The sequence below is a fragment of the Papaver somniferum genome, unplaced genomic scaffold (assembly GCF_003573695.1).
Source record: "Papaver somniferum cultivar HN1 unplaced genomic scaffold, ASM357369v1 unplaced-scaffold_115, whole genome shotgun sequence".
In the NCBI taxonomy this organism is placed as follows: domain Eukaryota; kingdom Viridiplantae; phylum Streptophyta; class Magnoliopsida; order Ranunculales; family Papaveraceae; genus Papaver; species Papaver somniferum.
The window spans coordinates 657649-673247 of record NW_020620492.1 but is presented as its reverse complement, the minus strand read 5'-3'; the positions used below and the strand labels follow the sequence as shown (position 1 = coordinate 673247).

Here is a 15599-nt window from a genome sequence, read left to right as displayed (position 1 = left end):
AATAGTTTTTAATTAAACTTTAACCTTTAATTATTCTCCGTTAGATTTCTGATACTGCTAGGATTATTTTGAGGCTAGATACGACAGATGCATATGTGAATAATAAAAGAGCGCAACTCCAGACATTATTAATTCACTAATAACAAATAAATCCATCTGCATATTCAGAATAAGCAAAGTTTCAAGTCAGAATTATATTTTCAAATCGAAAAGGATAAGTTTACTCGATTCTTTTAATGTCGCGGTAATTATCATGTTCACTGCAACTTATATGACGACAGTTTTAAAGACAGTTGAGAGAAACGAGAGGTGATATTTTACCTCTAGCCAGAAAAGGAAGCACCAAACAAAATTACCACAAGGTGAAAATGGAAGGCAATAACATGCATAAAAGGAAGCTTGGAAAGGCCAGAGCCGACCGCATGAGGGAATTTCATTGAGTTAACTCCTAGAAAGATGGGAAAAAAAATCTCAGATGCTGATCCTAAGAAAAACATCAGGAGGAAGAAGAAACGAAAATAATTTCAAAAGTTAAACCCGCGCCGACTCCACCAAATAAGCAAAGGAGGACTTACCCCATAAACTAACCCAAACAAAGGCACAAAGTTGAGAACCGAGAACGCAATCGAGATTTATTGCAGTGGACGTTTATCTGGTAACTTGAAGATGTCAGTAATCTCAGGTTTAGGTATGTATCTTAAGTTTGGATCAACAAGCTGTAGAGGAGCGCGTGATGCCTTCAATGGTTCTTCAGGTGGATCCAAACCAACATGACCTAGCGTCCAGTGGAATAAGTTCTTCTATATAAATATTTGTTAGAGCACTGCTCGGTTGAACTCGCAACCGTTGTTATCTCAAGCTTGTTTGTCAAGTTTACTTGCCAAAACTATAAGTATTAATTTCTAGTCCACTTATAGCTATGTCCCAGATTAATAGAATGTGTAGTTAAGCTTTAGACTTCACGATGTTCATTAATTGAAGACGAATAACTATTAAGGGGATCTTGTGGAACTTCATCAACAAAAGGTATCTAGAGACTTGAACTTATCTATCACTCGGAATTTTATTTTTATTCTATCTCCTATTGAGACAAAAGTCATATAGCTATATAGACTTTTTCTATACACATTTGATATATCGAGCTGAGTTTAACTCGCTTACATATTTCTCAAAATATGTGTTGGTAATTAAGCTTTCGCTTTAACCAAGTTCATCTTTATTATTGACGAAATTCAAAAGATGATCATGTGAAAATCGCCTGGTAACATCTTACATGATTTGTGTGAGACAGTCATTTGATGTAGAATCAGAATGTTTCATATTGATCTATTCATCAATTGAAAATAGCTTAGAAGCTCATAGTTTGTGTGAGACAGCGTTATTCCCGTCTTCCAAAATGTTTTAATGATTAACATAGAGTTTAGGACAATTAACAATTGATTGGATATAGCACAGTGTGCGTATTTGTATGTTAACTGTTGCAAGTTATTCAAAGTCCGGGAACCACAGTATGCATACCCGTATGCGTACTGGTTTGATAGTTGAAGTCCGGGAACTTAGTATGCATACCCGTATGCGTACCAGCTTAACAGTTCAAGTCTGGGAATTCAATTGAGATTAGTCATGTACGACAGTATGCGTACCCGTTCGCATATTGGTGAACCCAGACCAAGTCCGGAGCTCTAAGTATGTGTACCCGTTTGCATACTTGAGTGGGTTAAGTTCTAAAATCGGTTTGTTCATGAACAAATACATTTATATAATAAGTGCAAACCGTAGCTATAATGTTCATGAATTGATTCGAGTGAATCAAAATCGATTTTTCTTCAATTGTATCTTGTATACTTCTATGAGAATATAAACAATTGAAAACTCCATAACTAGTTCCATTTGAGTCATTTGAACTAGTTGTGATTAAGATGAACAAGGTTGATATGAAATTGTTCATATGGATAACTTCGGTTAACTATTGTTGAGCCAACCATGTGCACATTTTTAGGTACGGTTACTCATACCTAAATGAAGTCATGTTTCATTTGTGTGTAACAATCTAATTTCGATGTAACGATTGAAAGATATTAGCTTAACTCTAATCAGGTTTTCATCTTCCGGTGAATATTGAATGCTTTGTTACCAAGGTAGCATTGATTGCAAACCTGATTTGAAGACTATATAAGGGAGAACTATAGCAACTGGGAAACCTAATCCCCACACCTCCCGTGTGATACTAGTTGCGACTAGAGTCGATTCTCCTTTAACCTAGGTTTTTCCTAAAACCGTTATAGATTAACGACTTAAAGACTTCATTGGGATTCTGAAGCCAGACCCAACTATTTTTTCTGTAGTTGCGCGTTCTGATCTTACTTTGTTATATCGTGTTGAGTACTATCTTCTCTAAGATTTGCTCGAGATTTAATCTCTGATAGGTAAGATAAAAAGTAGTCACAAACATCTTCGTCTCATCGTATGTGATTCCACAATATCTTGCTTTGATTTTATACGATTAGGATTATTATGAGGTGATTGATATTACTAGGCTGTTCTTCGGAAATATAAGACCGGTGTATCAATTGGTTCATGTTCACCTTGATTTATCAAAAGACAGAACAAAACTCGTATGTATTTATGTGGGAGAAAGATTTATCTATTCAATAGACTTTTCTGTGTGAGACAAATTTGTTTATCAAGTCTTCGAATTTGGGTCGTAGCTATCCTTAGTTGTGAGTGAGATCATCTAAGTGAATCAAGTGCGCAGAATCCGGCATGGTTTAAGAGGCGTAAGGAACGCGACTGTGCCTTAATCAATGTGAGATTAGTTAGGGCTCAAATACATTCCAGCCCGAAGTTAATTGGTTTTGTATCGGCTGAATACAGTGTGGTGTTCAAATCTGGACTAGGTCCCGGGGTTTTTCTGCATTTGCGGTTTCCTCGTTAACAAAATTTCTGGTGTCTGTGTTATTTCTTTTCCGTATTATATTTTTATATGATTGAAATATCACAGGTTGTGTGTAGTTCAATCAATTGTTAAATCCAACCTTTGTTGTTTATTGAAATTGATTGGCACTTGGTTTTGGTCTTTGGTACCATCCCAGTTATTTTAGGCTCACAGATTTCTATATGTTCGATTGCATATTGATTTGAGAAATTGAGATATAAATCTTGGATGTATTTTCCTTTATTGAGTATGACTGTCTAGTTGATTCTCTTGAAAATAAATTGGAGTTAGTCGATACAGATTGCCTAAGCGAAATATTGGGTGTGGTTGTCAGACCCCCGGTTTTTCATTTTTAAACTTTACAGTGACAAACTCAAAAATTATTGGCCACTTCTCAGCAAGTGGTCGCATGAACAGTGATTAAGAAACATACTAAGAAAATATCAAACTAGTTTCCAGAATACCCCACTACAAATATATGGTCAACTTTGGTCGACTCGTGAGTCAATTTTAGGAAATTGATACAATATTTGAATTTCTGGGTGTTTCTTTTTTATTCTCGATGTTTGCAAGTCTTATGGAATAAAAACTCCAACAAATGCAAAACCAGCCACACATCCTTCAAGAATAACTACTTGGTGTCTTCCTCGTGCAAGCTTCAAACTAAAAACTAGGCTCAACACTTCCAAACCCGCTAAAAACATAGTTTTGAAACCGTTATTTTTTCCAAATAGTCACAGGAATAACCATTGGTTGTTTCACTTATTAAATATTCGAACTTGTATTAGAACACCAAGTGGTGAGCTTATTGATGGAAGTTGTGGTGTAAACTCCCATGAAACTTTCAATAACTATCGCTAAAATTATTTTTATGAAAAACAAGTGTACCAAGATGTTTGAACTCGCAAAAAAAAAAAAAAATATATATATATACAAGAGAAAGTGTTCATATATGAAAAGAAACAAAGTCATACCATAAAAGTTAAATTGTATACAAAAGATATTCTTTAGCAAACATTCATATTCAAAAAAGGTAAACTTACATTTGGGCATAATGTGTGTTTATCATATCTATAATTTACTTAGTATTAACGCACACTACATATAATAAGGAAATAAGAAAGCAATGTTGAGTTTTTCCATGACATTTATAAAACTTTTTTTTTGTAAAACGTATTATATGTTAATAAATATAGTATTATAATGATGTACTATGGCACTAGATATCTTTTGTGTGCAAACCAAAATTTATAGGTAGAAATCAAGAAGGGTATAAAGCGATCCAAGATGAAAACTGCTGAATGTAATGAGAATAAGGGGGTTACATAGCAAAATGACTCGTATTAAATTAATTTTGTGTTAATTTTTGGTTTTATCACTTTTGATTATAAGAAAGTTGACGAAGTTTTATGAGTCGAATGACATAGTAGCCGAGGTTAAGATGGAGCAACAACGGTCACAATGGTGGATTAAATACGAGAATAATATTTTTTTAAAGTTTTGTATTTGATATCTTGTTGTATGGTTATGTTGTATCTTTTTATTGATTTTATGGGTTGAAGTGAAAAATGACATTCTAAGAGGTGAGTATGATCGAATTTTGTTATTTTAGTTGTTGATTTAATTCCTTGGTCCACTGGATAGATTTCAACAAGGCTATGGTTTCTCCATACTAGATATTCAAGGACGGGATGTTTAAGGACGTTAAAACACCAAAGGTATATGCATAGTCTTACATGATTTTTCCAATGTCATCAGTTTTTGATCCCATGTTTTTTCTAATATCAATATAAATGTGATAACTATTCTTATCAGGCGTATAAAATATTTTACGACTAGTATTATTATAAATTCAACATTGACATTAATATGTATAAATACAATATTTATTTGGTGCAGAGTGTCGTCAGGATTCTATGTGTGCTTTTTTAAAACACAATGGCATCTACTTCTTCATATCTTTCAAAGACAACGGCCGTATTGTAATCAATTTCAATATCATCTGGATTCCTAGATCTTTATCAAACCAAAACATTGTTCATTGTTGGATTTGAATATACAATTGCATAGAAAAATGAGATTGACTTCTCCTTGATGAGGGATTCGAATAACAAATATCTCTTTATATGGTTTCTGAATCCATACATCTTCTCATCATTTGGATGTTCCATCTTTGACTAGGATGATGTAGTAGATATGAAACCTTATTGACATGGTATGTTTGTCTTAATTGAATGTGATGTTTTCAATATAGTACTCATCTATATGGGACTATGTTAATCAGTTCCCTTTTGCAAAATATCCAGAGACAATGCTTCTTTACATTAGTTAACCTCTTTGGATGTTATTCCAAATCCAAGTTCCTTGTTTTTTCTTGTAAGATGAAGAAGATATTTTCTCGTAAAATACTTAATTTTCAAAACTTTAACCCATAAATAATCTGAATGAGTGACTAATATCCAAACTAACTTGGTTAACATAACTTCATTAAAATGTCTTTAAACTTAACACACCAGATTTTTTGGGTGTATAGATGGATAACCAAGATTTTGGTAGATATCCTTTTTTACTTCCTTTGGTTAGCTTCCATATGGTTGATAATATTTGTCGGAAGTGGAAATGATGACATTTAGCAAGTGGCCATCGAGTTGAGTATTGATTGGACTTGAACTGTTCGTTTAGGTTGATTTATGGTTTTCATTTTCCAAATATCTAGTTTCCGTTTCAACTTACCTAGCAAAATATGGAAAGATTGTGACGTATATCAATGTTAAAAAATAGCTAACATCTCAAATATGTTTCACTTAAAGCTAATTTTTCATACCCATAATGTGCAATAGAGTACGAGTAAATTAGGTTCGAGTGTATTTCATAAAAGCCACTCCACATTTGGAAAAATTGATGACTTGGCGAGATGTTTCCATAAACCTTCTAATGAGTTCCGTCAGAACTCCCGTAAATGGGCTTGTGTGAACAATAAACAATCACCTACAAAAAATAAATAGGTGAGATGCCTCCTTTCAAGAAAACCAAAGAATAACAAATGGAAAAGGGGATGTTGCATAAACCTATTAATAAGTTCCATCGAAACTTTTGTAAATGAACTTTGTCTAACCAATAAATAATCATCCGCAAAAAGTAAATGAGCGAGATGCCTTCTTTTCAAGAAGACCAAAGAATAATAAGTTGCATCAAAACTTTTGTAAATGGTCTTGTCTAAACAATAAACAATCACCAGCAAAAAGTAAATGAACGAGACGCCTTCTTTTCAAGAAGGCCAAAGAATAATAACAAAGGGGATGTTTCTATAAATCTGCTAATAAGTTCCATCAAAACTTTTGTAAATGGGCTTGTCGGAACAGTAAATAATCACCACCAAAACAAAACTTTTGTAAATGGAAATGGGGCATTCCGAGAATCGAACTCGGGACCTCTCGCACCCAAAGCGAGAATCATACCACTAGACCAAATGCCCGGATGTTAGTCAAAGCAAAACTTAAATTATAACATCGGTATGCCCAGTTGTCCACTGTTTTCCACACACGAAGTTTAGTTCTTCAATCCATGCACACGGTGCGGCTACGATGTGGTCAGGCCACATCATTCAAGTATGTGGCCCATCTTTAAAGAGTGACACATAGATTTTTTTTTTTTCCCAAAACAATTTTATTACCTAACTTTTTGTCTTAATTTCCTACTTTTTCTCAAAAAGATTAATCAATTACGGAGATTTAGAGAGGTCAGGTTTTTAATTTGAGTATAAAGCAATTATCGCATCATAATCGGAGCGCCCTGCGCAAACATCTTTAACTGCTACATCTAATTGCTGTATCCTCAACAATGTAGAGAGAGTATAGAAGAGAACTTAGGAGAAACAATTATGAATGCAAATTTTGTGTGAATCATTTTGGCATGTGAAGTTTAGATTGATTAATGTGATTTTATACTTACAATAATGATTAAAATAAAGTTTTCATAGTTAAGAAATCCTTCAATCCAATTAGCTGCCAAATCATCAGTGCAATAAAAAAGAAAATCACTAACCCTTCCTTTAGATAAGTTAACTAACTAGCCCGGTCTATCTAAAATCCTCACACTTCACTGTAAACTCTCAGGCACACCAATGCTATGAACACCAAAGCTACATAGCCTGACAAAGGTACAGCACTAAACCACCTTGAGATGCTTCTTCGGAAAATCGAGCGACTCTTTGCCTGCTCTCCTTCATTAACCAACTGCAGTAGTTTACAGTGGACGGCTTCCTCTTCATTTTCTTCCTCAAATGGAGTTGCACTTGATGAACCTAGTTCGAAATTGGTTCCCATGTAGAAAGGACTTTCATCCTCTGAAATAGAAGAGCCCTGACCTTCCTCTTCGGGTTCAATAGAGTCGGAGTTCAGATCCAGAAGAACATGCCAGTTTGATGAATACTGTGGAACCTTAACTTGAGACTTGAATGCTACATTAGGCTTATGGCGCTTATTCAATTGACTCAACTTACTGCCCTCTGAAACTCTCCCAACTTTCTTATCGTGTTTAGAAGCCCGTTTCGGCTTCTTAGCTATGACCAAGGGTTCAAACAGCGAGATCAAGTTACGGGTCTGAGTATGGTCGAGTTCAAACCAAAAGAAATCTTCAGTGTAGTAGTTGTCTATGAGTATTGGTTTGTACTGCTCTTCCAACAGTGATTTGCAATGGTTTCTGACACAAATGGGAACCTGAGCACGGGTAATTATCGAAATTAGAAATCCAATGCCTGTTATTGACACAAGAAAAGAACAAATTCTAGGCGCAGAGAGACTAGTATACCTGTGCAGGGTACTTAGTAAGCTCTTGACCATCTTCACTCCATCCATACGGGTTGATATTCATTTCCCCATTGCTTGCAGCTTCAAAAATTCCATGCATTTTTCGATCAGAGTAATTGAACAAGAATAGCGGCAAGCCAGGTTTGATCTTCCTTATGTATGAGATATGGAAAGCTGGTAAACCTGTTAGAAAAGACTTTATCACAATTAGCAAGAGGAATTTCTCAACGTACATAAAAATTATTGCAATTCGACAACAAATAGACCTCAGAGGTGGATAGATTAGGCAGATGAACTAACCGAATAACTTGTTAGTGAGGCATTCCTTCATGGTTTCTCTTGTACACCCAAGTATGACACCTCCAAGTTCATGAGTCCTCAAATTCCTTGCTGTTACACTGCAGTTAACACTTGGATGCCGCACAACTCTTTCCGGTAAAGGGTTCGTCTTTTTCTTCCTCCCGGCTCCCATTTTTCTTAACCCAGATTATGCAAAACAAGATTTATAATTAACAATCATAACCAATACATTATGGACAGCATCAGGTCTCAAACAATTACCAACGCACACATCTTTGTTTTGTCAAATCTACAATTTATAGACATCAAATCAGCACAAAATGCTAGTCATATCTGGTAAATCCATCATTGGACAAACAAAAAGAACTGAGATTGTACAAGCATATCCCCTTTTTCCGTTCCCGAACCACGGCGCGAAAAAGGGCAAGCACCAAAAGCATGATTGTAACATCAATTAGAAGACAAAAACAAAAAATCCATCACAAACCCACCATGAAAAGCATGAAAGAAACATCAAATAGGGCACAAAAACAGAGAATCCAACTTAAACCTACAACCAAAATCTGACATACTTAAACACCATGTATCAACAAAACCCATAACTTCAAACATCACAAACCCACTTTGAGAAGCATCACAGAAACACCAAAAAGAACATACAAACACAACATCCAACAACCAAAATTAAGTTACATTCTTCAAATACAGAGCACAAAACATAAAATTTGTGAAATTCTAACATCAACCCATACTTTAACACCATGTATAAACAAAACCCATATCTTCAAACATCTCAAAAAACAAACTAAAATCACATCTAAGTTACAAATCTAGTAAACAATCAGAGAAAAAGTAAGCACTACAACAACAAAAATAACATGTACAAGTAGATTACCATGAACTCTAAACTAAATGAAGCCAGGAGAGAAGAATATTTTACCTCAAGAACAAGGATAAGGTAGATGAAGAGGAGGAACCTAAAGAAACTCAAAGAGATTTAGGGTTTGAGAAATGGGTTTTTGTCTCTTTCAGTTCACAGAGAAAGTGTGTGACCGTACCAAAGAGGAATGGAAGTGCTGAGAGTGTTTTGGAGTGAGCTGTGGAGAGTTTTTCTATAAACTGCTATTTTTGCAGGCTTATATGATATCATGTAACCAATAGTACAATAACTTCAGTGTATTCTTCCGTGATTTTGTTTGAAAATGTTTTGATTTGGATAAGTCAGCAATCGAACGGTTAAGAATCATTTGGAGTTTTACATCAGGTAATTAATGGATTTACTGGGGACCGAGTAGGTGCTTTCCTGTTTAAGTAAAAGGGAGTAAAATTTTACTTTAAGGTGCTTTGTATAGGTGGTGAAAACTTTTGCTAATTTGGGTTTGGTTGTGTGTACATCTAGTCAGCAGTGTAAGAAAGTCTTGGGAGCCTAGTTAATAAGTTTGCGAATGATTCACGAATTATTCGCGAATTTTGTTTTACCGTCTTATTCGCGTACGTTTGCAACTCCGAACCCAAGTCGCGTATTATGTGGCATTCCCGGATTATTCACGAATCGTTCACGAATTTTACGTATCCCGAATGATACGTCCGCTTAATTCGCCATAAATTTTTTAGCTTTTACTTTTTGGGCTTTACTGCCTCCCGAGCATACACGACCGAATATTAGACGTGTTATAATTTTTATGAAATAAGAACGACTGAAGAGATTTGAAGGTGAAGGTGAGAGAGATCTCAAACTCACTAACCAAGCATCTAAACCACCATACGACGTCCTCTTGGATAACTAATGTTGTATATATTATTAATATCATCATATTAAGTTTATTTTTTCTTTAAATAACTCACACATGCATAAAAATTGGTCTATGACTTTATAAATACAAATTATTTGTTATATATAGATACCGAATTTTCAGAGCCGAACTCACATTTATAAATCGAATTATACACGTACGTATGCCGTTCCGAATTATTAACGAATCACGTCCCGTTGACCGAATTTTGGACCGAATCTGAATTTTACAAAACCGTATAATACTCGTACGTATGCCGTTCCGTACGTTTACCGAATTCCGAATTGCTAACTAGGCTTGGGAGTTTGTCCAAAGCAAATGAATATGTATTTTTTGAATAACTTGTGTAAATTGGTAAGTAATTCTTTTAAATAAAATGCCATTAATGTTTTTGTCTGCATTTTTAATTTCTAATGAAATCTAAACAACAAATAAAATAAAGTGCTAAGAGGGGCTAGCAATCTAAGAGTCAAGACATCTTGTGGTCGTGGTTGTGTTTTTTTTTATTTTTTATTTTTTTCTTTTTTGAAGAAAAAGTACGAAGATGTTGTCACTTGACTCATGAGAATCTGACTCGAAATGTTTGTTATTTTGGGTTAAATTTTAAATTCAAACACACGCGAATCAGTAATTTGATCCCACGAGTCAGGATTAGACTCAAACGAGTCTGAATCATATAGTAAATTAGTCTGACTCAAATTAAAATACAAATGGTCGAACATTCAGATACAACCAAGCATGTTGTTTTAGCTTGCCTTAAGTGTTTGTATTGTTTGCAAGACTTTGTTTACAAGGGTTCAGTCAACTGAGATTTGTGGAGACACTGAAAGGATTTTACAGGGGGTTAATCGATTAAAATTTGTGTAGATATTGAAAAAAAATTAGAGACTTTTAAAATATCTTGTTAGTCAATAGAGTGTTTTTCAAAATCTCAAGCAAACTCTGTTATTGGATCGTGACTTTTTAAAAGTCTTCAGAACTCTCCGTTATTGGATTTAGAATTTGAAATCAATGACTTATGGTTTTGAGAAACTTGAAGAGACTTTTATTACAGCACATACCATAGAAGGCTAAAAAGAAGTCTCTTCTTTCTTTCATTTTTCTTTAGTGATTAAATATCAAAATATTATAAAAAAATAAGCAAATAAGTTGCAATTAAACTCTTAAAAAATGCAAAAAAAATGTTTTCTTCCGAAACACAATAAGTTTACTAGAGATTCAAATTCCTTATATTTATCTTATTTTGTTTTTTTTTTGGAAAAATGGTTGCAATTTCTATTACCCATGCATGGACTAATATATTTTCATTGAATTATACATATACATGTTGAAAATAAATAAATATACAGTTTAGCTCACCTAAGGTGAAATTCATATATGTCTTGTTGTCTCTGTGGATCACCATAATTCTTTGAAAATCATTCAGAGAGTCTTCCAAAATCTCTAAACTCACGGAAAGTCACTCAAAATCTCTTGCATAAAAAGTCTCTTAATGTCTCTACTAATCCTAATTGACTAACCCCCTGTTAAAGACTTTTGAAATATCTTGTTAGTCAATACAGAGTTTTTCAAAATCTCAAGCAATATCTGTTATTGGATCGTGACTTTCTAAAAGTCTTTAGAATTCCCCATTATTAGATTTAGAATTTGAAATCAATGACATATGGTTTTGAGAAACTTGAAGAGACTTTTACAGTCGAACCTCGATAAATAAATGCTCTCGGGACCAAGAAAAATATTCGTTAAGCGGGGTTATTTATTTATCGATAAATAAATATTTTATTCATTTATTGATAAGCAATATTGTTCATTTAGATAATATTAATTAAGAAGTTAAATAGGAGAAAATGTACAAGTATACTAGAAAATGGTAAATTAGAAGAAGAAATCCAAGGATTAACCGGTGTCAATTCTAATTTATGTTATAGAAATGTGATGGACGTCGAACATCTTTTGAACTATCCTAACGAGAATGATGCAGTTATGGAGTCTCCAACAGACGAAGAAATTATTGAGTCAGTAATAAATAATGAGAATGATCATGAATCATATGATAGCAGCGTCGTACCAAATGTGTCATCTAAAGATGATTTTCAAGCGATGGTCACTTTAAAAAATTACTTGCTACAACACGAGAAAAATATTCCAGAAATTGTGTAAGCATTGCATAAAATTAAGGATACAGTGCATTTTGGTTTGGGTGGAAGAAAAAGACAATCAACCATTGATGAATTTTTTTGAGTTCATTCCTACATATATTTTTATGTAAAAAATTTTCTGATTATGTATTTTGGTTTATTTTTATATATTTTTTTAATATATAATTCAGTGATTAAAACTGATGGTATTAATAAAAAAAAATTATTCTTAATTTAAACAAAGCTATTGGATGGTAACCTAGCAACAAGCTGGGATCCAACACCTCTTTGAATAGAGGTGTTTAAGGATTCAGTGATTATTCGTTTATATTTCTATAGGGCTTTTAAGGATCCAATTTTTTTATTCATTAACGCATTAAACGAGGTTATTCATTTATCACCTTGGCCCAAGTCGGGATCGGAGAAAATTATTCATTTGACGAGGTTATTCATTTATCGAACATTCGTTTATCGAGGTTCGACTGTATTACAAAACATATCATAAAAGGATAAAACAAGTCTCTTTTAAGTGGGGGATATTTTAAGAGACTTTTTTCTTTCTTTTTTCTTTAGATATTAACATGGGGGTAGTCAATTGAGATATCTATAGACTTTTATAGATTTTTTATTTGAGTAACTTTTTTCTGGAGATTCTCTAAAAATCTAGAGATTTATAGTGATTCTCTGAGAGCATATTAGAGAATTTTTGTGACTTGCATAGACAAAAAATTGATATTCAGAAAGAGTCTCTGTGATTTCTAGAGACAAAAAAATGTATAATATGCAATCAAAAAATCAAAACATCTACCTGTTACTTTAGTATGCACATTATAATCTCAATAAAAGTACCATGAATACCTGGTAAAATACGTGTTCATTGTCAAAATAAATCTCGTTGTTGCCTTATTTATATGTTTTCATTCTATTTATTTCACTCATCCCACATTCATTATATTTGTTATGCTATCTGGTTATTGAGCAAATGACCGGTTACTTGGTCATCAGCTCAAACAAACAAAAAAAAAAAAAAATTGGTCCTACTCTTAAAAATAAATATTCCCCAAGTTTCCAAGTCTACAGAAATATCACCTCTTGAGGAGAGATCTCTAGGATGCCTATTTTCCTAAAAAATTCTCTCCAAATCTCAGAAAACAATAAATCAATGACTTTCGATTCTCATTCGAATAACAGGGATGTTGGAGTGACTCTTATGAAATCCTAATCCAATAACATAGAGTTTGAGAGAATTTAAATGACTTAAAAAAAGTCTCTAACCAATAACAACATACATTAAGAGATTCACCAAAATTCTCTATGGACTAACAGTGGATTTGAGAACTCCTTGAAAGTCATTTGGAATCTCATTTCACTAACCCCCTGTAAATATCAAAATATTAACAACAATAACATAATAAGTTACAATTAAACTCTTGAAAAATGAAAAAAAAATGTTTTCTTCCAAAACCCAATAAGTTTATTGGAGATTTAAATTAGGGTTGTCAATGGGTACCCATTACCCGGAACCAGAACCGGATCCGGTAGATTTGGGTCCGGCTCTGAGTCCTAAAGTTGGACACATTAAAACCTTGGGACCCGAAGGTAATTATCCGATTGGACCCGATATTCGGGTAATTACCCGTCGGGTACCCTATTTTTCATCATTTTAGCAAAATTATAAGCATTTTGCTAGTTTTGGCTTTGATTTATTTATTTTTTTCATTTTTAATTTTTTTTCTTACATTTATCTTTACTTAGTATACTAATAAAGAAATAATAATAATTTAAAAAAAAAATAAGTTAGATTCAAGCTAAAAAGAGAAATAAATTAAGTTTTAAAGACTTTTCTTATAGTTTTCCTAATACTCAACGAGTACCCGGAACCGGTGGGTACCCGGAACTTTAAATGGGGCCGGTTCTGGGTCCACAAATTTAGGAACCGGACCCGACCTCTATAAGTAGGGTCCGGGTCTAGTGGTATCCAGGAGGACCCGGACCCATTGACAGCCCTAATTTAGATCCCTTATATTTGTCTCGTTTTGATTTTTTTGGCAAAATGGTTATATATTCTATTAACCATGCATAAACTAATATATTTTCATTGAATTATCCATATATTCATGTTGTAAAAAAATAAATATATTGTTTGTCTCAAGTGTGTAAGGTGAAATTCATATATTTTTTGTTGTCTCTGTGAATCAACATAATTCTTTGAAAATCATTTAGAGAGTCTCCCAAAATCTCTAAACTCATAGAGAGTCAATCAAAATCTCTTGCATAAAAAGTCTCTTACAAGGGGATAGTCAAATGAGATTTTGAATGACTTCTGGGGAGTTCGCAAATATAAAAAAGCAGGGGTCTAAAACCACAACCAATATTTCGTTCGCCAATCTGTATGGACTATCTCCAATATAATTCTGAGAGAATCAACTAGGCAGTCATACTCAATCAAGGAAAGATATTCAAGAGTTATATATCTTTCTCAAATCAATCAGCAATTCAACATGATAGAATCCGTGAACTGATTGCTAAGAGAATAACTTGAATTGTATCAAAAACCAATATTCAAAGATTAATTAATTTCTACCCAACAAACGAGGTCGGATTTCCCAATTGATTGAATTATGCACAACCTGTAATATTTCAAATATATAAACAAATATACTATGGAAAAGAAATAACACAGACACCAAAAAATTTGAACACCACATTGTATTAAGCCGCTACAGACACTAGACTACTACCAACTAACTTTGGATTGAAATGTAGTTGAGCCCTAACCAATCTCACACTGATCAAGGTCCATTCGCGTGCCTTACGCCTCTGAATCCCAGCAGGAATCGACGCACTTGATTCCCTTAGCTGATCTCACCCACAACTAAGAGTTGCTATGACCCAAAGTTGAAGACTAATAAGCAAATCTGTCTCCCACAGAAATGTCTATTCTGATAAATAAATATGTCTCCCACATAAATTCCTATGAAGTTTTGTTCCGTCTTATGATAAATCAAGGTGCACAGGAACCAATGGATAATCTAGTCTTATATTCCCGAAGAACATCCTAGAAATATTAATCGCCTCACAATAACTTAACTATATGGTGGTAGAACAAGTTATTGTTGAATCATAAAGAATGATATGAAGAGCTTTGCGATTACTTTTTATATCTTACCTATCGGAGATAAATCTCGATCGAGCAAATCTTAGAGAAGATAGTACTCAATAGGATAGAACAAGTAAGATCAGAATACGCAACTACAGAGAAAATAATTGGATTTGGCTTCAGAATCCCAATGAAGTCTTCAAGTCGTTAACCTATAATGGTTTTAGGAAAGACCTAGGTTAAAGGAGAATTGACTCTAATCGAAACTAGTATTACACATGAGGTGTGGGGATTAGGTTTCCCAGTTGCTAGAGTTCTTCTTTATATAGCCTTTCAAATCGAGGTTTGCTAAGTTAGCTTAGAAACAAAGTATTCCATATTCACCGTTAGATGAAAATCTGATTTAAGATACAAGCTAAGTTTGCTTGAAACCAAAGCAATATATCTCCATCGTTAGATGGTCTTAGATTGTCACACACAAATGAAATATACTTTCATTTAGATATGCGTAACTGTACCTAAACG

At 33.7% G+C, this 15599-nt stretch overlaps 1 protein-coding gene and 1 non-coding gene across 2 annotated transcripts; both read right to left on the bottom strand.

Annotated features, from left to right (window-relative positions):
- Positions 1 to 6338: 6338 nt before the first annotated feature.
- Positions 6339 to 6410, bottom strand: TRNAP-UGG. Its single transcript has one exon. It is a non-coding gene; the product is annotated as a tRNA-Pro (tRNA).
- Positions 6411 to 6891: 481 nt separating this feature from the next.
- LOC113329038 lies at positions 6892 to 9125 on the bottom strand. Its single transcript, XM_026576012.1, has 4 exons — positions 8984 to 9125; positions 8044 to 8219; positions 7745 to 7926; positions 6892 to 7653 (listed from the first exon to the last, which is right to left on the bottom strand). The coding sequence occupies exons 2-4, from the start codon at positions 8213 to 8215 to the stop codon at positions 7027 to 7029; spliced, it is 981 nt and encodes a 326-aa protein (XP_026431797.1). The 5' UTR covers positions 8216 to 8219; positions 8984 to 9125; the 3' UTR covers positions 6892 to 7026.
- Positions 9126 to 15599: the final 6474 nt, after the last annotated feature.